General features: G+C 40.0%; 1 protein-coding gene across 2 annotated transcripts in view; it reads right to left on the reverse strand.

Moving 5' to 3' along the window:
• NAV2 (neuron navigator 2) overlaps window positions 1–23,073 on the reverse strand; it is a 389,060-nt gene extending 365,987 nt beyond the window's left edge. For both annotated transcript variants that reach the window (XM_027696304.1, XM_027696303.1), the window contains exons 1-2: window positions 23,026–23,073; window positions 19,376–19,983 (exon numbers count right to left, since the gene is read on the reverse strand). In XM_027696304.1, coding sequence (XP_027552105.1) covers window positions 19,376–19,450 — 75 coding nt within the window. In that variant the 5' untranslated portion in view covers window positions 19,451–19,983; window positions 23,026–23,073. The remainder of the gene's footprint in view (window positions 1–19,375; window positions 19,984–23,025) is intronic.
• Window positions 23,074–23,407: the final 334 nt, after the last annotated feature.

A 23,407-nucleotide genomic window follows, 5' to 3' on the forward strand; every position in this document is an offset into this window, starting at 1 on the left:
ACAGAAGGGGTAAGACAAAGTCTTACTTCTTGCTAGGAGCTGAAATAAGTGTAGAGTTACTACAGGTATTTATGATAAACCATAAGTAAGGAACTACAAATACACTGCAAACACGTGCATCCAGCTGCAGTGGTAGTCAAATAAATGACTCATGCACATCAACAACAACAAAAAAAATTAAAAATCAGAAGAGCCTCTGGACCTCCCCTTATATATCAGACAGACCCTTATAGAAGCAGTAAGTCAACATTACAGACAACTAACTTCACAGGAAAACATAGGCCAAAACAAGTTATCCATTGAAAGAATATTCTTTACCTTGAACTGCCTATAGCCAGAAAGACCTACTCCAGAGACACTTCTCCAGCTTAGTCACTTTAACTAAGTGCATTTACATAAATAAAGGTAACAATTTGATTAGCCATCTATAACCACTATAATAAGACTTAGTTTAACCTTCTAAACTTTGGGTTTACTCTTCATCACCGAGAACATGGTTGAGCTTAATTTGAAATTAGTATTAACCTTAAGCTTCAAATTCCAGTGTCACGCTCTCAGTGAACACTAATGCAGCTGGTGTTAATATTTAAAATAAGGGGCTAATTTGTACAGAAGGAAGTTTCAAAAAGCCACAAATTTTTAAGAGGCCACAACCCAAATACCCCATCATAGCCTCTAAATTACAAGCGACGAAGAGATCATTGCAGCCCACCACTGTGACTCCTCACAAAGGTAGCTCTACTCCACATATGCTTTTAGAACCAATCCTTAGATCTTAAATAAAATTAACAGAAACATAAAGCCTCATGAAACCAACTGCACAGAAGAAACATGAAAACTATCATTAAGGATACCAGGTTTTCTGAAATTTTGGGCAGGAGTGGGAGAAATTTGAACATATTTCTATTTCTAACACATAGTACTTGTCTCTTCATTGTATTTGTGGTTTACGTGACTGTAGAAGACTCTCCTTCCTCAAAGAAGAGATTTTGAAGCACTTAAATGTCAAAAGTGTTATTTTCATTGCAACTATGACCTTTAAAATAAGTAGGCACTTAATGACAGAGCAACTGTCCAAATCTTCTAGTGACACTAGAATGAGGAAGCAACAAGCTACAATTTTATTTTTTTTTAAAAGCTCATTATTTCTTCCAGTATTTGGAATAGCTGGTAAAAGTAATCTTTTGGCTAGGCCTGTCATGGGATAAAAAAAAAGAAAGTGTATTTGCTATGGTAGATTACATACTTTAAACCAAAATGAAAGGCTGAAACATACAAATATTTATAAAGGAATAGGGGGTTTCAGACTTCCAAATTGTGCAATAAATATGCATACACATGCATTAGTTCAGCGTGCTGTAAACATATCCGTGTCATTTTATACCACACTATTTAACTTCTTTCACAGATCCATCTTTATGTTCCTGCTGCCACATTTCAGCCAAAGGTACCCGCACTCCCTGCACAATTAGAGTGTCCCTCAGCTCCACACTCCCCCCCAGAGCAGCACCAAGCCTTGTGCGTGCACACACACATTACATATATCCCTTAGAGATTCACTGAAATGCTAAGGACATGCAATGCAGTTCTGTATAATATCCATATTAACTGCTTGTTATTCTCTGTATCAGTAAATCACACATTACCTACCGCTCTGAATAGCTCAGTAACAAACATACTGATGTTCTATATTTATAGGAGAAAGCCCTGATGAATACGTTCCACGTACCAAGAAGAGATTGTTATGCAGATATGGATAGCTTTCAAGACTTGTTGGTATTGTTTGAAAAACTTTATAAAGTCATGTCGTGAAAATTCAGCATTTTTTCTTCTAGAAAGCCACCATTTTAATTTCATCTGGGAAATCAATTTACACAGATCCAACAATTCCTGGTACACACTGCTTTGTAATAAGCGGGAAAGGATGACAGAAGATTCTCCAGAAGTCATGAACCACTTTAGAAGACACAGTTGAAAGCATACACAGGAGGAATTATTGGAGCCTCTGGACGTGCTTGGCATTCAACTGCAAAAGCTGACACAGACAGAATGGGATACATGGAGCTACACATCATTAGCCTTACTGACAGAGACCTATGCAGGACCCAGTTTAAGAACAACATCAAGCATGGTAAACAGCTGCTTGGCAGAATAGTGTCCAGTCAGTCAGTTTAGTCTGAGTGCCATCTCAAACGATGCAGCTCTAGTTCTAGTGATGTTTGTTGCTGATCTTTTCCTTTTTTCTCCACTATTGCAAATTTATCCAAACTTACAAACCCAAAATTGTAGGCTTCTACTTGTATCTAAATAAATATCACTACACGGTTTGCATCAACTCATCCTCCAGTGGAAGGCTACAAATAAGAATTTTTCCTGCTCTAAGAACTCCATTGAAACAAAATATTTCTTCAACATCATCCTTGTCACATCAGTTGAGAAAAGCATATAATTCCTAATGACACAGTGGCACTCCCAGCCTTATCTCATTAGTTCAGATGAGCATTAAAAAGTTTGACTGACTTGGATGCACCACTGAACAAAATCTACCAGGCTTAACTGAAAGGATATAGAAAGAAAAGTGTTAATTAAGTTCTGATATGGTTCCTTCCTTGCCGTTACACAGCCATGGAACTAGAGATATCAACTGACCCGTAGAATTCAGAGGTACTCAAAAAGCCTAATTTAAGACCATTTATGTGCTCAAATCTTGCAGTAATGGTTACACCGGGAACCTGAGTAACAAAAACCACAGATGAAGCACTTCTAGATATGGTCCTGCATCTTTATATACATCATCCCAGTATTTTCAAACCTACTTAGTAGAATATTCATAATAATCATTCAAAGGTCTAGAAGGAGGATACAATAAAACCAAAATACAACAAAGAAAGAAACTGAAGGGAAAAGGTTTTAGCCTAATCTCAAAATATCATGTTTGCTTGAAGCAGTATAACAGATGACTCAGAAACTACTTTTTCTGGCTTTCTCCTAGCAGCCCACAACTCTGGTCCTGAGCCTACACTAGACCTCATCACTAAACAATAGCGGTGCAAGGACCGCATGTTAAAGCAGGAGAAAATAGCCACAAGAATCTGATGGGGAACCTGCTGACAGTACATGATCAAAACACGTATTAATTGATTAAACTTTCAGGTTAACTTTCAAAATGCCTGTTCAAGGACTAGTCATACAGGTTGTTCCTGCCTAAGACAGGAATTTCAGCTACCAACCATACAGGTTAAGCAAGTGGAAAACACTTCTTTATCTACTAGCTTTTTTTATTACTCTCTCACCAGTGTATAATTTTAAATCAACTCCTATTACTAAAAGGGATTCCTTTATGTGGTGAAATAATATGAACAATAACACATTAGTTTCTCCACTAGAGTAGTTGCCTCTAGTGCAATCATTAGAACACTCAAATTGGCAATAGACACAGTGCTCGTTTTCCAGTGGCATCACACCCACACCTTGAATTCCCTAAGAAAACAAGATTTATTTCTCTAGGGGAAAAACCCTATCAGAATCAATATCACAAGTTAGCAATTCCCTATCTGATAGGGAATCTTTTCAACCGAGGATGAGTATATGTCAGACCAAGCCATTAACTTTCAAAGGCTAAGAACAGCAAGACCGCCAGTACCACATTCAAAGCGACGTGACCATCGTGCAGTTTGCCAATGCAATGCAACAGGCCAGTTCTCCTTTCTAAATCACTTTCAGACTTGTTCCCGTGCACAACAGGACTCATCTCCAAGCATTTTAATAAAAAAATCAAGTATTCCTGATGGAAAAGATATGCTCTGTTTTGCGGCTGATATTCATAGGACTTCTCACGTTATTCTGCACTTCACTCCTTGCCTCTAAGCTATTAATTGCAAATGACTGTGCTGCTGGGGAAACTGCATCTTTGGAAATGCAAGACTGAAAAACCCTAGTTTTTATGGAAAGTATTTTTCTATTTGCATACTAGCAGGTCTCCAGCCACTAGGGCACCACCTTCCTCAGGATTCTCTGCCTGTAGTTTAGGATCTGTAGTTGCGTCTAAAATGGCAGGGATACTTCAAGTGCAAGTTTAAAAAGAACAAAGAGCAAAATAAAGCCCCTTCTGCAAGGCCTCAAATGAGAGAATCCATTTTTCTTTAGAGCATATTACCATAATCACAAGACCTTACTTCTGTGAGACGAAAAATTCTTCTGTTGATCACAGAGGGAAACACACAGCAGAATCGGAAGAGTCTAACTCAGACTTTATGAATTCCAAGTGCACTGGGAAATAACACAGCCTTAATATCACCACTGGTTGTCTCCAGCAAAATGCAAATTAGGTTGTGAAAAAGGCTACAAACCCCTTCCCCTCCTCCAAAAACCAACAATTCCTCAGCTTTTTTCCATTTCTTTCACTAGTTACCATGCTCTGCGTTGCTGACGCTTGGATGGACCACTGAGGTGATGCAGTATAAACACAGCTAATCTACTTCAGCCAAAAACTGGAAAGAATATAGCTGAAAAACACAGCAGAATATACCCTGAAACACAGTAAGCCATCACAAAGCTGTTCCATGCCAAGTTTCTTGCTCCTCCATTTTCATTGCTTCAATGGAGAAGGAAGAACTGCAACAATTATTGTCACAAAAAGGTTAGTGCACCTTTATGGACAGAAAGATCTGGGCAAAACCAGGAGGTTAGTGCACTTTATGGACAGAAAGATCTGGGCAAAACCACCACCTTCCATTTATGGTTCCAGTTTGGTGTGTACCTTTCCCCAAGGAAATAACGGAGTCTCTGTCCCAGAGATCTTACCACCTATTTAGACAAATATAAGGATAAAGGTTGTAGGATGTAACAAAATGCAAAAATGCAAATTTTCAACAATTTAACATGGTTTTTCATTCTCCCTGCGTGTATACTTTTGAAATGCAGGTCAGAGCCAAATAGTCAATGTAAGAGGAAATAGCAATTTGATCATTTCTAGTGAGAGCACTACATTGTTTCTCTGCTGTTACTGTGTGTCTGCAAAATTAACTTGTTCCAACTGCGTTTTCTCTCCATGTGGCACAAGATCTGCTATTCAACAACCTTTCCTTTCCAAGGCTGCAGTGAGAAAAGGGAGCCAATTTATATCATTCTTCCTTTGTGCAAAGATTTCCACTGTGGTGTGAATTTTGTTTAAATTCATTTTCAAAAACAATTTCCTCTGTAGCTCTACATGAGATTATGTCCCAGCACACAGCAACTCTAGAGCAAACTTTTAGAATACGTCACCTTTAGTACAATATTCATAACAGGCTCAAAACACTTAAGAGAAAAGAACAAATGAAAGGCTTTTACATAGTCACAACCCTCTTTCACTAACTTTCATCCCTCCCACCCTCATCTCCTAGTTTAGTTTTCCTGAAATATTCCTGCATCTTCTCTGTTGGTCTCTGCTTTTATCCAGGGCTTTTCTAGATAAAAATCTCCTCTATTTCTGAGTGAACAGATATCTCCCTCCTGCCTAACCACTTACATCATCAAGGAAATCATCCCCTTGATTGCCCTAACAGCACATTAGCAGTTAAAAATATATATATATATTCTACCACTTAAGCCTGCCTGCCTGAAAGAGCAGATGATGCCCACTCAAGCAGCTCTTCTACACTCAGATTCCCCATCAATTTCAATGCAAATTCCCCACGGAGGATGACTACAAAGACTGGGCTCCTGCAAATATTTATAGCATAATTCAACATGGTTAATGAAGTAACCATGACACAGACCAGTTTAATATGTCAGGCCTTAGCCACATGAATAGAAATTAATATATACACATAGATATCATCTAAATCATGAAACTACAGGCTCTGCATTAATAAATAGTGCAGCTGTAACAACACAAAACACCCCCCCCTGAATCCTAAAAGGTAAAGAAGCTTAACAGACAATTACACAAACAGCAGAAAAGCTAAACTCCATTTTAGGAAAAAAAAATGGTGTGGAAAAATCAGCATAGGTGACCTAACAGTTCAATTTCTCTCGAGTAGATACAGTGAGATGCAAACTACTTCTGTACTATCAAAAGGGAAAAAAAAAAATTTAAGATTCAGGTTAAACGCTGTCGATTAAAAGAAAATAAAAATACAGCAATTGAAGGACATGTACTTACATGAAAGGTATCCAAGTATGATAATAGTACCCATCGTCTAATTTCCAATCATCAGTTTTACACTTTTTATACATTGCCTGAGAGATAAGTTCCTAGTTGAGTGCTTATCAGTGCGCACATTGGCAACTTCAAGCAGTTTTGCTCACAAAAAAACAAGATTTCTGAGCTGCAGTCATCTCGTTCTTAAAGCACCTGCTATCTTTATTACTGTGGGATTTAACATTCAAGACGGCATATGAGGCATCTAGTGATTTAAAAGATTTTCTTCCTTACAGTAAAATCCTTTAAAAATATGCTTCTGTGTTCATATGCTCGTATTTCAGTTGTATTGGGAAACCAATAGAAATTAACCTAAAACCTAATACTCTAGTCCCATAACTACATAAACATACTAATTCAAACTACTACTCATACCCTTGTTTTTCCAAAAATAATATGTGACATGAATGACATTAATTCCCTAATTAGATATTCTTTTCCCATTACCCAAAAAATTGGTATTTGATGCAATGAAAGTGTGCACAACACGTTATTAATCACTGTCAATAATGTGAAAGGTTGCAAAGATAACTACTCATCATTCTAGAGTCTGGGCACATGGCCAAACAGAAAAAAAAAAAGAAACATATGGATATTAAGTTATCATCAATGGTTACGAATAGTTTTTGGCTTCCAAAGTTCAACACTCAAACATCTGACACACTGCCTAGATGTCCCTCACAAAAGCCTTGATTTCAGCAGGTTTAACTGCACAATGTTCTCTGTGAACATATAATGCATTGCCACATATGCTGAGTGACAACGTGTTTGGACTGTGGACACACACAAATTTAAAATATTGGAGTCTAAGACTTGATTCTGAGCCATTTGCTGAATGCACAGTCACATTTTCCTCTCAGGCATTGAGGATGAAACTAACTTATTAAACAGTCATGATGTTGTTTTATGTCATCTTTGACATTATCTGCAAAGGAGACAACACTACATTACAAATAAAAACAGTCTTTACTCAACCATTAAACAGAAATTAAGACTGAAGATTTTCATTATTTAGAAGCTGTAGTTTAGTAGGCATGGATATAAGAATAGAAAATAACTGTCATAATGTAAAAAGCACTCTAGATTACTAATCTTAATTGGCAACAAAAGACATCACTGAAGTTCATCATAGCAATTGACTTGCAATAGAATAATTTCAGCATACTGTTCTCTTTCAGAAGAAAATCAGTCATTCCAAACTCCCAAATGAATTTGGTTATGATAGACACCCCTTAAGTTTGTCAAAAACACATGCAAGCTTTAAGGAAATTACATCCTGCTCTACCCTCTGCGGAACACACTAACAGACCGTATCACCTCTCTTCTAAAGGCCCATTCCCAGCCCAGGGCAGCAGTTACGATACACTCCAGAGCATTCCATGCAGTATGAGGTTGTTAATATACGGAGGTTCATCAGGGATGGGGGGTTGCCTCCCTGTCCCCAGGAAGAGATCCAAGCCTGAAAAACTACTCAGTAAATGAAGTACATCTACCAGCACTAAGTGCGGTGCACACAGCACTTGCCAGGGTTAAGACAGAATAGACTCTGTCGTCCTCTAACCATTCCCTAGTTTACTCTCCCCCTCAGACAAGATTCACTAAAAATTAAGCAAAACCACTGTGTCTCTCCTGAATATTTGAAGTGCACCTGCTGAAAAGCCACCTACAGAACAGTACACTCATTTACAGAATATATTGTGGAGGTTGTTGCTGGTTTTGTTGTGGTTTAAGGGTTTTTTTGGTTTGGGGTTGTTTGGTTTGGTTTGTTTTTTTTTTTTAGAAACAGGGACAAGCATATACTTCAATTTTTAAGCAGATTTTCTTGTATGAGATGAATGCTTGCATCATACTTGCTTTCATGTTCCTTACCTTGTGTTCTTGTCTACAAGACTAGAACAAGTATTTCTCATCATTCATCAAGATTATCCAGTTCTAACCCCCATTTTACTGATGGCAAAAAAAGCCACAAACAAAACCCAAAACCAGCACTGCAAGAACAAGCCAGTTCTCCTCCAGCTTCCCAACCTCCATCACACTTTTAATCTCCCTGATTCTCAGATCAACCAAGGATCTTGGAGCTGTGTTGCCTAAAAGCCATAAAGGGCCATGGTGACAGCTGGATTCATTTGAAAATAATGCCCACTTAAAAAAAAAAACACTAACTTAATCCAAGGGGAATCCAATACTGACAGCTGTGTATCTCAGATATTCTCATCTGTGTAGGGCAGCAGGGGAGTCATCCCAACAAGTTAGCCCTTGAAATGCAAAGCTGCAGCAGTAAAGCAGCAGCAGACAGAGCACTCCAACCCACGACACACTGAGATTCTTAAGGGGTTTCTTTATTTGAACTTTTTAGTAAAGCCCCAGAGATGCTTCTTGCTATTGGAACATACCCAGGTTGGGCCAATTACGACCACCCAGCTGCAGCACTTGCCAATTTAGATCCTGTGATGACAACAGAGAACAAGGGAGATGGGTTTTTCTTTTACACCTCAGCACTTTCCACACTCCTCCTGAACCACAGGGCTACATCTTACCTCCTCTTATTTACAATTAGCAATTGGAAACCAATATTCTACGCTATGGAGATGCTTATACACACAGAAAAATCCAACAGCTACATCTACAAGCTGAAAATATATTACGTACATATCAGATAAAGACAGGTGAGTACAGGAGACTATAAGCAAAACATTGTGTTTATGCCACTATCGATTACAATGTATGTTAAGAAACCTGGATTTTCTGCTAGTGTCACTCAACTCAGTGTGTATCTTTTGTCTCCTTGTGATTCTGCCAAAGCAATAAACACATTCACACTCAGCTACTGTAAATGCAATGCATGACATTAGACCACCCACCATCATGATTTGAAGTTCCAGGCTCTCATGAAAGCAATCTATTTATCTAGAAAGACCTTTGTCTGTACATGTTTTCACCTATTTTGGCGTTTCAATGTGCTGTGCTGCCCTCCAAGTTACTACGTAGTTACACAAGGTGAAAAATCTCCCCCACACTCAACTTTCATCCTCTGCCAGCTGGTCTATTATGTCATGTCATTTGAGTTTTCAAAGGATGCATCCATGTATTTATTTTTCCCACCTGATAAATATTTATGAAGATTTTACTCCAGTCCTAACACATACACACTATAACTAATCTTTCTTTTATTTAGTCAAGCATCTTAAAGGAAAAGGAGTTTGAAGACAGGCTATTCCTATTGCCAAGTCTGAGATCCAGAAGTCAGCATATTAAGCAAAATGATGCCAGTTTGAAAGACAAAAACAAAACCAAAAAAAAAACCAACAAACCAGCACATGATATTATCATGAGTTTCTCAACAATGGAATGAAGCATTTAAAATCTGCAAAAACTAAACGTTTGAAAGAAAGATCTCTTCTGCTGTTTGGTGACGGTTTTCTCATTAGCAGGATGTGAGCTACCAGCCTAAATAACACTAAAGCACAAACGTTATGCAATTAAGAGATAGCTGTTGCAACTTTCACTCATTTCTAATATCTTATATTGATTTTGATCAAGGCTGATATCGAAAGGACACGCTTTCAATAACTAAACCAGTACTATGTAGGGTTTTTTTGGTTGATTTAACATTCATGTTGGGAACCAGTGGGACAATAATGGAACAACTGAGGCCCAGCTCCTGCCCATATCACAAAAAATTTAACTACAATCCAACTTCCCTTACCCAAAGCCTAGCAATTCTGTGATCTCTCCAGTTTCTAACCACTCTTATTTTTACTGTGTTTACAGGATTTACTTAAAGATTTTGAATATCACAATACTAAACTGAAGACCTTTTAAAAATTCATTACCTTGTTTGACATGATACAGCAAACATCAACAAAGAGAACAAGGCATCTGAATTAGAAAACTTCAGAGGGAGACACTGAAATAACACAGCCAATTCCATCTGCCTTGTTACATTTTTGGAGTAGTCATATCATATGTATGTTGTTTATCCAAAACAAATCCTCCAAGTTACTGAGGATCCGATAGTCACTGCTGTCATCACAATGAAGAACTGAAAGACTCCAGCAAATAAACTGCAAACTCAATGCTTGCAGCACTTACAGTTCTTGTTTTCCACCTATTTTTGACAACAAGCCTACCTTGTCTTCATCGATTTCTCAACTATTATCAGATCTCAGAAGCTACTCCCTTGCCCCTCAGCTCCCTTGAATACAACTCCTTTTTTAGTGCAGAACACTTGAAAAATAGCTACACAAGTCTGAGTACATATTTATTACCATCAGTGTGCGATAGCCTCAAGAGACATCCACGCATCATAATCTGTTAGCAAGAAAAGGAATCACAGTCTTCAATACCGTGCTATTTTTTGCCTAATGCTGCAAGGACAAGCTAATTTGTAAGCCAGATGATTCCTTTCTAAAGGATGAACTACAGTCTTTTGAAAAGAAGGGATTCTTTTAATTCTACCACAAAAAAACTATCCTCTCATTGACTTTTACTTCCACAGGAAAGTTGCAGGAGCATCTCAGTCTCCCCAAGACAGGTCTGTTTTCCCATCAGAAGCTGCAGTAGACTTCTGAGGAATGGGGGAAGGTTGAGGTGTCTGCACTGGCTCCATCTCCCCCGTAATGCTGTACACACGTCATTCCACATGTCTCTGTCATCTCCTACCTCCGGGTTATTCTGCATTGACAGAAAAAGATCAGAAATAGAGAGTGAACTGTCTGACTGGCAAAAGGCTTTGTGTGAGAAAAGGCAAGAAACTCACATGTACTTCCCTTCCAGTCTTCCTCTGCAAAGGAAAATTATGACTGGATCTAGAAAACAATAGTAAGATACTGCACTGCAAAGGGATTTCTGCTGGGAGAATAAGTTAGTCCAGCAGTCCCCTACAGTTATTTTAGAGTTAGACCAATGTAACCTTGAACAACTTTAGAAGAAAATACCTGCTTTCATCTGTAACACATCTACTTCACCACCAGACTCTGTTACATTTTAAGTACTCCTTTTAGCAATCCTTTGAAAACAATATACGAACAGATACATGATGCTTTTCAAGGAGGAATAGCAGAAAACACACACCTTTGTCACGCTCACCAAGAGCTCCTTTGCCTGCACTGCACACCTATTTTAGAGCCACACACTGCACTGATAAATATGCTTTAAGTTGTCTGTTGTACTGGATCCACACCTTAACACAGAAATCTAATTGCTTTGTTAAATACTTTAGAGCTTTGCTGTTACAGGAAGTTGTCACTAATATTTGTTTCTCAAAGTCATGAATTGTTGCAGTGTGCAAGCATAAATAAATCTACACCACATCTGTCAAACTAGACTATAATCAAGCAGAAAAACCCCTAACACTGACTGCCTAAAAATAAAATACTGACAAATGCAAGTTTGTCTCTCCCTAATGCCTCCATTTCCGAAAGACCCTCAGGGTACTCTTAGCTTTGCAATATGCCCTAAAATCAGTAAATAAGTCTGAATTATCACAGAGGTTTTTTCCTGTCCACTCCTTCCTCCTTTTTCCCATTCCCTTTCCTACCACTTCCTTCACCAGGGATATCACAATAGATAGCAGACCTCAGGGATATCAAATTCGCTTCCAGGCACGGACATAATGACAGGCAGTGTCTGACTGTCCAATATGAATTTCCCAGCTATTTAGGTTTCAAAGAATTTAATACCACGGCCCACACATTATTCCAAGTGACAATTACTTCAAAGCCAAAGGGGTTGCCATTTGCATAATAACATTTTTCTAAAGAGGTGTGCAGGAAACTACACACTAATGAGTTCTAATATACATTATCTCAAAGTCACACTTGTTTTATAAAAATAATTAAAAACACAACCTCTAATGTTTACCTACTTGTACCTTTTATGTAACAGATTGAGAGACACCTGTCCTATTAAATGCACAAAAGTACATAGGTCTCATTTTTGCAACACTGAGTCACCTGGAACTCAGTAATTTATGTTGGACTGTTCACGTGTGTAAGGACTGTGCGAGTGGGCTGGTTTCTGAAGGGGTACATCGGGGAAATGCATCCTATGTCACAGAAAACATGGGTTTGCTACATCTTAATCACTGAAAGAATGGGGGAAATACAGCAATTTCTGCTGAGGTGCATCTCACAGCTGCAGAAGCATTTCCAAGAACACTCTAGCACCAGGAGTAAATTTTCTTACAATCTAACCAGCAACAGAAGAATTTTCTACTAGTCATAGAGTTCTCCTTAGCATCCTATAATCCATATTTGATACAAATATAGCAGGCTTTTCCTTTTTAACATCAGAAGTTCACTTTATTTTGAAGCAGTGTTCTTTATACACTAAAGAATATATACTATACTACATAGCACTTTGCTGTATTTACTGCTTGAGCCTTTTGGTTTCATTACCTTTGAGATTAGATTGATGAAGCCATTAGGATCTTAGCTATAAAACCCTCATTTATACCACAGGATGTGGAAAACTAGAGTAAGAGGCTCACTAATGCACTGAGACACAGATACAGCATCAGGTCCAGCTTTCACTCTTTAGTCCACACTCATGTGGGCCCCAGACAAGGAACCCCAAAGCCAGGTAGAGAAGACAGCTTATATAATCCACCACAGACTGGAGATTTGTCACAGACTCAAGGTGCCTGGCTAAATTTTGAAATATCCCAGCTAATTTATGACCATTAATTCTTGCAGTCACCCAAGATAAGAACAAAAAACCTTAGGGTTCAAAGCCTGTTGTCAGCAGCAGCTGGAGGAAGGGCTGGATTTTTTCCCTATACACAACACAACCAGCTGATGCATCATATTGTTGGGTTTCTGTCCGGCTCTGAAAGATCAGCTATTGATCTGTGCCACGGGCAGCAAAGCAACATCAGACATACTGTTGTAAGACTGGAACAAGCAGATCACACCAGTCTATTCTTAATCTATAAGAGAAGGGGGGAGGGGGGGAAAGCCAGTTTAAAACTAGATGCACACAAATGCAAGCAGCTAAGTCCTTGCAGGCAAGGGCAGAGTTAGGGGCGTCATATAAAGTACCCATCAGCATCAATCCTCACCCCTTTGAAACTGGAAATACTCTTCCATACAGAGTAACACAATTTCAGCAAATGGAAATAATTTCTGCCTGATTTTGCACAGTTCCATTTACAACAGCATCTACACTTACCTACTGTGTAAATGCTCTACCATGCAAGCATTTTGAGAGGCATGCTTGCCAGGACTTTGGAATAAACCCACAAGAATAATTGTCCTGCATTTTGTTCATGTGGGGGAAAGTGGATGTCAGGCTCTTCCAACCACATTGCAATTCATCCTAATGCTCTATTTTTGGTTAACAAAGATAAAAAATTGGGCATCCTGCTAAATCAGTGCCATCAGCAAGTTTGTAAAAGGTGTTACAGGTGTTTTCAACAGAGATTTAAAGAGTCTTCTCCTTTGTAGTGCAATGCTTCATTGGTAATTCTCCCTTTACTACGTAGCCACAACACAAACAGCAGTTGTTTATGCATCTCATCACCTACTTATAGCTGCATCTCCTGATCAACTTCACTCCCTCCCTCCTACAAAGGCTTTAAGCCACTGTTCATGTGGAAAGCCAATATTGTCCTTCATCACTTAAACCACTTGTGAGATTAGAATCTTCAAAGCACACCCAAATGATTTACAAAGTTATGTTCCATTGTCTTACAACACCATCCGCTTACACATGGATATTTCTTCCACATCCTTAGAACTTCAGACAGAACTCCTTAGCCAAGTTATTTTTAAGATAATGAACTTCCCTCAGTATGTGGAAGAGAAAATACCATCTTGGTAATGACAGAATTTTTTGTTCATTATTTTCCTGTTGTTCACTGAAATTAGTGTTGTGCTGCTTCAACCACAGGGACTTAAAGAATTCAATTTAGCATTGTCAGTCAGGGAGGATAGAACTGTGCCAATATACCAATAAAAAGTATTTCTTTTTAAGCTAGATTTACTCTGATGTACATGCCATTTAACAGAAATTGCATAACCTAGCAATATGAACAACTGACAGATTCACCTGACCACAACAGGAACAGAAATAAACAGTGCAGCACACTCACCTTATAAATCCCATCCATACACATTCCATCTGTTGTTTTTAGGAGCCACATGTATCTACATCCATTGCTGAAAGTCACAGCACATGTACATGTGCTACGTATAGTTTACTCACTTTACAAAACAGAGAGAAAACTCAAAAAATTGCGCAAGTCTAAGGCCTCAAGAAATCACACACAAGGTTTTTTCATTTTACAGTAACAGACCTGGGGAAAGGTAGGGGCAAAAAGATGAAAGACTGATAGAATTACCCTTGAGTCAATTCTAGATGAGACTATACCACAGAGTCCCCAAGCACATGAAGTTCATCTCTTGCAGTCTAGTCCACATCAATACAGACTCTTTGTACCACATCCTAATGTGAACTTGCACAAGTTGGGAAAAAAAATCACCCCAACTTTAAAAAGTTTGCAAAATTCCTTTAATTAGACAAACATTACAGGAGACATCAGCTGAATAGGCAAGATCCATTGTTTACCTTATATAAAAATATTTGTCAATATGGGAAATTCCTTTAAGACCAGAGTCTGACTGGGAAAGGACTGCCAATACCAAATCACACTCATACAACTCTCACTAAAACCACTGCAGAAAGAACTTTTACAGAAAATAGAATACCTTGTAGCATCAAGGTGATACCTTTACCATCAAGGTGAAAATCAGCATCACTAAAATGAATATAACTACCTGTTTCTTTGAGCCAATTTCTTAGTGAAGAGTGATTTAAAATAGTCACAGACAGCACACCCACAAAAAGGGTTTCAGAAGCATCTTAAGAGCAGAAAACTTAGATCCCAAAGCAAAAACCAAGCCTTGGATCACCCAGGCACATCCATGTAACTAAACTTCCCAAACCTGACTCTGTGAATATAAGGTTTAATGTAAATTTACTAACAAATCTTAATTACTATAAGAAAATCATAAACCCCACAGTTAGGAACTAAATCCTACAGAGATTGTGATGTTTATGGAAGGTTTTAAACATTTGCAAAATAAAGAAGTTGACATTTTCTCAGTTCTCTTGCTCAGTGGATTTTTATTGCATTTCTATTTCCATAAAAGCCCAGTTAGTTAAATTATCAGAACACCACATAGCAGCTTGCTGTAATTTCATAAAGTAAGCCTTGCTGAAATTTATAAGCGGTTATACTTGAGTGCTTTCACACTGGCTCAGCAGCACAGCACCCACCAATTGCATTATTGTCTCAGCACAAAATTCTACTAATAAACATCGTACTCAGCCACCATTACCCTGCTTTAAACAACACAAGCTCCCAGAATGAGCAGGTCAATACAAGTGGAGACTACTTATGCTCTTTAAACTGACTTTGATATAAAGGCAGCAGCAAAGTATCCTCAAGCAAATCGGAAGGGTGTCAATAATAAACCAGGAAAAAATACAAACCAAGGAGAAAGCTGTAGCATATGGCTTCAGTCGTGTATCACCACAACTGCTTCAAGAAAAACAAGTCAAGAGAGAAGACACCCCATGAAAGAGTGTTAGTCTGCTTTTAGCACTGTAAAACTGCAGCTCACGCATTCTTCATTCAAAATTAAAAAAAAAAAAAAACAGAGATGAAGATCTTTACTACAAAGTAGCAAGAGGGAAAAGAAATATACTGAAAGACCACCATCAGTTTGGCTTTACAAGGTCCAGTGCCAAATCTACTCTGCCTCTGTGGTAGCATGTCCAGGTAGCTTAAACTGATATTTCAAAGTCCAGGGTGACAATTTTTTTTTGCAGTCAAAACCAAAAATACCCACAAACCCATGCACAAAAGCAACCAACCACCTATAAGCCCTGTGAGGTGCAATATTACCATGCTGCTGACAACAAACACAGTCCTTCCTAAAACCGACTGGCCCAGTACACCAGGTAGGTACAAATAAAACTCTAAGAAAAAATTAAAATACAAGTCCAGCAGAGACAAAAGTTTAGTTGGACAACAGAGCACATATAAGCATAAAATACACATTTACAGACATGCTTCCAAAGTCTGAATGCATTTCACAATTATATTTTACTCATCCATCACAGAGTGTTCATTCAAGTAGAGCAGAAGACACTTGTGTCACTATTGCACATACACATTTCTTTAGCATGTCCTACTAACTTAGAGCTATGGATCTGAATGAAAAGGCAGAAAGAGTAGGAATGAAGTTGATGGAAATCAACTGAAGAAATATTCCATTTCAGTCATCAGAAGAAAACACATTTAATCAGAACACAGGGCAGTACTAAATTTTTCATGACACAAGACATGGAAACGTACCTAACTAGATTGTTTTAGCAGCAATTTTTAACTCAAGTCTCCTCTTCAAGAAAATAAAGAAAATCTGAATTTACCACTCATGAGCAATCATCCATTTTATATCAAAACAACAATATACATGCAAACTCTACAGACAAAAATCTGCAGTATCACCTCTATTACTCTTGCATTTAAAGACTTCATTGCAAAGGTCATATACTGGCATAAAACCTGCTCACTTTATTCACATTAGTATTCATGTTAGTAATCCTACTACCTTCAGATGGTCTGTTTATACGGTTGTTAAACCTGATCAAATTTTTCACTCCTGTATTACACGTTACATGGAATTTGGCTATGTAATTCCCACTAGAACCAACTTAAGATATGTACATAAATGCATTGCTATCCCAAACATTAATATGAGTCCTCTTAACCTCAGCCTGGCAAGCTGTGATGAGTGAAAAGAACCTGCTTCGACCGATTTCAGCACTGTCAGAGGCAGCCCTGTTTTGACATCTTGAAGATCAGCCAACACATAGAAAGCAAAACCCCCTACCTCTAAAAAACAAGCACAAATACTAAATCTTGTCTTCCTTTAATCAATACAGCTACAAAGTTGATACCCAGAAATACACTTATTCCCCCTCCCCTCCTAAAAAAGGAAATTAAGCTTTATTTCTACACCACAAATGCAAGCCCAGCATTCTGTATTTTACTTAGGAAAGACAAGCCAGATTCATCATCGAGGGGTGTACGTATACACAATGATTTCTTACTGCTTCAAAACCACTAAACAATGCTTGACTTTATGTCCATAAAATATATGGTGCTAAAAAGGAGAATGCACTCACCCAACCTAAAAAGAGCTTGGTCTTATTTCTTCCAGCACAAGTCTCATTTCCAATAACAAAAAAGTGTCTACTGATGATTAATTTTAATGGCCCATGATCACAGATCCACTTTACCCTACCAGAAATCTCAGAATTTCAAGCTTAAAACCACTAAAGTTTATATTACTGTTCAACTCCATAATAACAACAACTGAGTTGCATCAACATTATTATTCCAAATCGCTTTTTCCCAGTAAACACAAGTCTAAGCAAACCTCTCCTCAGTAACCTTTCCCTGAAAAATTCTATAGGAAATGAAATGTAATACTCTATTAAGAGTTGTTTTGCAAACAGAAGTGAGAGAGATCACCCAAGCATGCAGAGCCATTAAAATGGATCTTACATATATCATTATAAATTTAATAATCTCCATGACGGCTCGAGTTCAAGTTAAAATGAATGTCAGCAAAGCATGACCAATTGATGTTATCCCAGCTGCCACTGAGCCTCACTTGGGGTTATATTATACATTCAGAGGCCCCAACTACATGTGCACCAAATACCCAGAGCCAGGAGCAGATGGGAGATGTAGGCTTCCATACCTATCAGCAAGGAGAGACAGACATAATTGCATATTAATTTTGGTGCATCAAAACAATTATAGTCTACTTTGGTGTCACAGGTCGCAAATGTTTTTCCCATCACACCCCATATGCAGCATAATGTTGTACACTTAAGGAGGGGGGAAAAAAAAAAGTGTTCTAGCAGCCTCCAGAAATTAAGTCAATAGAAGGATTTTGTTACAACCCATATTGATTTACTTCAGTCCCAAAATGCTTCCTTGAAAGAAGTAGAAGGAAGACCTTGGCAGTTTGTCAGTTAATAGATCTTGCTTGGTGCAATTAAAATACATTCAGAAGTTCCATTTTGTTCCCCAAATAAACGGTCCCCAAATGCCATTTCTCTCTAAGCAAACAGCTGCATTTTATCCAGTTTCTGAAAGTTTTCCAGGCCGCTTAGATTTCTAATGGGGTGACAGGGAAACCACTTTTATTCTTCAGCAGACTTGATGAAATTGTGACACAAACCTCCCTCTCTCCAAAATGAGGCAGCGCTGTTGAACAGCAAAATAATAGCTGACAGTCACTTTTTTTTCCAACTCACTTTTCAACTGAAATAAAAATCATACAGGGGAAAGCAGCTCTCCACACAAAGCTGAACACAGTGTTTTCTATCGCCCATCAAATCTGCATGGAAAGTGGCGTGATTTATTCAGTAGAAACATGTCAAGTTTTACATTTTGCTTGACTGGTGCCAACAAAACAACTTTCAAGTCCCAGTTGTTCACAAGCCAGAGTCTGTCTGAGACTGCAACTTCATTTAGGTCAATTTAAAGCACCAATCCATTAGGATGAAATAATACAACACTACCTTGACACACAGAGCTTTCACAAACCACTTGGAGAAAACAAGGTCCAGCAGCTGACATTGGGCACATTCCACTGTGCATTTTGTTTCAAGTCAAAATTACACCCGGAAACTCCAGTAAAATGCAAACACAGCCACCAGGACAATGAGGATACTGACAAGTGTATGACATTTTCAGCAAATTAAAACACCAAACCCCAAGGAAACAATTTTTTAACCTCTCTGCTAAGGGTATCAATTAAAAAAAATTAAACTTATAATAAACCAATAAGTTGTCAATCAATAAGAGTCAATATATTTCATTTTCACTGTATGCCTCATCAACAAACAGCCACAATTCTAGAGGGTTTTCCCTTCTTTCACTCATATCACAATTTCCCCTTCCCTCAGCTCTTTACTCCATACATAGGAACAAGCTTAAAGACAAAAACAAACATCTAAAACATATAATCAGGAGAAGAGATGTAGAGCTGGCTAAGCATAGTGAGCAGCAAGTGCAACTGATAGAAGTGTTATAAGGAGCTCTTCTGCCACTTGTGCCTCCTTCAGCAATTTAAGCAGAAAGTGCTTTCGCCTTTTGTCACTTACCCTTTTTTGATCTTCCAGTCCATGTGTCACAGTCTTTCTTTTCTGATGTTGGCTGGATTCAGAGCCAGGTTCCATTTCCCAGCTACAAAGACTCTTCCAGCCTCTAAGCTTTCTCTAAAAATCCATAGCATAAACAACAAAAATCTAAAAATAATTAAAAAAGCAAGATAATTCCTTCAAACCTCATCCATGTCCTTTATCATCCTTCTAAATTCCTGTTTGCCATCACTGCTCATTATCTTAACAAGCAGTCATTCTGGGAGCCTCTATATCCTACAGTAGCTCAGATGAAGTTTTCCATGTACATGCCTTACAGAAGGATGACAGAGCTGAATCCAAACCCAGTAGTTTGTGCCACATTATTGCTCCATCAGCAGCCTTTTCAGTGCATTCCTGGCACGGATAATTTATATGTCAATAAAGGTGTAAATGTGCATTTAATCCACTGTGTTGATATTATCAGCATCCCTCTCATGGGCCACCTTCTTCCCATAAATCAATGTAAACACTTCACAGTGATAATTGCCTTTTGCAAATCTAGCAGGTGTTAATTACGTAAAACCATCCATGCACGCTTGTCATCTTCTTCTATGTATTCAAACAAATACCTAGAAAGGGGGGAAAAAGGCAGTTTTTACCAGCTTGAAAGAAAACATAGCTACTGATATTCTTTGCCCACCACCAGGAGCCACAAGTCAGAACTGATACAATAATTTCATGTTTTGAACATACTGCACACTTCATGCAAGCCTCTCAAAATGCTTTGATGCCTATTTAGTGTATTACCTCGTCTTTGGGGCTTCTTGCATAAAAACACCCCAGAACGACAGTACTGCACACCACCTCTGAGCCTTTTGCAACACTGACTGAAGCCTGCAAGAATCAACTCAAAACCCAGCCTTGAAGGGTTTGAGTTCCTAAAGCCAAACCCATTATTCTGGGGTCTCTCACCCAAGAATTTTTCTCCACAGTCTATAAGGTTATTGCGCGTCACCTCCCAAAATCCTGAGCACACTCATACAGTTTCTATTATTACTCGAGAAAGAAAGTGGTGCCTGAAATCACAGCTTAGCAAGTCAAACACCTTATACTGCTGTTCTTTTTTGCACTGAGAAGCACAAGTTTACTACAAGAGACAAATCACTTCCTGAGTTAATTTGTAAGGTGGGATCAATATCAGCAGGCTTCAATATGCAGGCACCAGGAAATTACTACACTGAATTCCATACTAAAAAGGCCAAATATTAAATCAATTTCAGCCACATTAGCTGAGCATGGTATAAAACCACATATTTAGCTGCATGTTGTTACAAGCCTGGTCATGAGACAAGTTCCAAAAAAAAATCCAAGCCTCTGTCCTATGTAACAAAGGAACTAATAAAAAAGAAAGTCATCAGACATCCTGCCATCACTAAAGGATAAGCAGCATAAATAAAATACATTTTTCATAACACAGTAGAAATGTCTGTTCTACATGCTGAGGTCCCCTGTTATTCCAAGGCAAAAATCTTGACAAGACAACAGGTAGAAATACTGCTTTTGCCTGCCACTTCAAATGCTCTTTCACTGCTCCTCACCACAAAGCAGTAGGTCATTAATCCAGTTCTTTTTCTTCTAAAGAGCAAAGGAAAGAATACAACTGATTGCAGCAACGCTGCTGTGCTTTGCCATTTGAAAATAATCTAAAAACACATCTAACCATTTTAAAGAGAAATAAGAGGTTTCAAATTTTATTTTGAACCAGAATGGCCTCCTGATCTGTGGTTTCAAACCTGCCAATAACCAGGGAAATCTAAAAGGTACCTTGAAGGCAGTGAATGGCCTTTGACCTTAGCAACAAATATCACACACCAAAAAAACCCCAACTATTATAAATATCCTTAAGTCCCACCAAGGAAAACTTTTTCCCTCCAGTGTTTTCACTGTGATGTGACACATGAGACTGCATCAGTCACATCGTGTAATGCCATGCTGGAATAGCATGACATAACCAGTGCAACTAAGGACAACATGAAAGGTCCCCTGAACTAGGAAAAAAAAAAAGAAAAAAAAAAAAAGAAAAAGAAAAAGTGCAATCTCTGGAAGTTCCTGTGCATTCAACATTACAGCTTTAACCATCATGGGAGCAGACAGACTCTCTGGGGAAACATGTGAGTTTGTACATAGTATATTTGTATATAGTACTTGGTATATGCCTGTAACCTAAGAACATGTATTACAGGTATTTAGTGTCATCACATGAATTAGCTACATTAAGCTTCATACATTTAAAAAAAAAAAGGTATCAACATGGAAAAAAGAAATGTATCCTGAAGCTTGAAGAAACATTTCTGATCAGCCACTAGACTGAATTTTATTCTTACTATCTTCAATAAAAAGAACTTTCACTTTTTATCTCTCCATGTTTCTAATTGAGGAAATTGATTTACTGGCAAATTTAATTTAATGCCAATTTAATTGGCATTAAATACAAACCAAAAACTTCAGGAAGAAAAAAAAAGGTAAGATTTGCTGGGGAAATCACCACATAACCAGAGACACTGAAACCAACTAAATATCAAGGGACCCAAAATTTTACCTCATTTTCCCACCACTGCAACATCCAGAACCCCCTGGCTCTGGACCCAGGTGGGCTACGACTGAAAAACCCCCCTGAATAAACAGCTGTAAGAACGCGAGAGGCTACACCTGACCATGGGTTAAATACATAAACGATCTCAATGAACCACAGGTGAGTTAACGTTCTTAAATTTAAACCTTAAGGGCTGCACCTGGATGTGCCCTAGGAGGGTCCATCCTCAGCACACAGCCCCAAAAGACCCCGACCTGCAGGCAATGTCATTCAGAAACACCTCGCTGGGTACCCAGATCCCCGCACACGCCTCCTGGTTGCCAGTCTTTCATCGAAAGCAGAGCAAATTAACAACAATTTTTTTTTGAGGGGGGGTTCTCGTTAAAAAAACCCACGCAATCTCGCAGCATCAGAGATCCTTCATTCCCGCCACTGACTTGTGTTTCAGAACAAGCAAGCCAAGCAAATCCACAAGTTCCACGTAAAACAGAAGCCCGGCAGCTCCCAAGTTCCGCGGGTCTGTGGCGCGGCCCGAGGTGAGAAACAAAAAAACCCCGCGGGGACACCTCCACCCGCGGGCTGAGGGCGGGGCGGGCGCCCCTCTGCCCCGCACGCCACACGAGACAAAATAATAATAAAAATAATAACAGAGGGCGGCAGCAGCAGCAAGATTCGCCCGGCGGCAAACCCCACCCGCGCCCACCCCCGCCGGAGGCTCAGCCCGCCAGACCGCGCAAATCCGGGCGGGTGCACCGAGGGAGGGACCCCCGGACCCTCCGCACCAGCCACGGCCGCCCCCCGGGCCGCCCCCGCGGGAGGCAGCGCGGAGGAGCCGCTCCTGCGGGCGGCGCCGGCCCCGCCAAGCCGCGCTGCGGATGGGGCAGAGCCCCCCGGGACCCCCCTCCCGCCGCCGGGAGCCGCTCCCCCGGCGGGGCTCGGCTCGGCTCGGCTCGGCGCTCCGCCCGCCCGCGGCCGCGTCTCTCCCGCCACCGGAGCGGCAGCGGCGCGCCGGGACAAACTTTCGCATCCCTCCTTCGCCGGGCGGGCTCCCCCGCGCCGGGCGGGTCCCCGCCGGTACCTGCCGGGGCTGCTGCGGCGGGGAGGGCGGGCGACCCTGGGCGCTGCTCCTCCCGCGGGCCGGCGGCCCATGCGCCCGGGGCAGGGCGAGGGGCCGCCCTGCACGCCCGGCTGCGGCTCCGGCTCCAGCGCCGCCGCTCCGCGCCGCCGCCACAACTCACTCTCCTGTCGCCAGGACAACGACCGCCCGCCCCCTCCGTCGAGCCCCCTCCTTCCCGGGAAACGCCGCGCCCACGTGGGGCCGGGACGCCAATGGGTGGGCGGGGGATGCGGCCGGCGGAGGCAATGGGGGCCCGCGCTCCGGGCGGGAGAGGCGGCTGAGGGGCGGCGGGAGCGGCTGCTCCGCGGGGAGGTGGCGGTGGGAGGGCCCGCACAGTCCGCAC

Source organism: Neopelma chrysocephalum, unplaced genomic scaffold, assembly GCF_003984885.1.
Source record: "Neopelma chrysocephalum unplaced genomic scaffold, ASM398488v2 Primary Assembly neopelma1_106b, whole genome shotgun sequence".
Taxonomy (NCBI): Eukaryota; Metazoa; Chordata; class Aves; order Passeriformes; family Pipridae; genus Neopelma; species Neopelma chrysocephalum.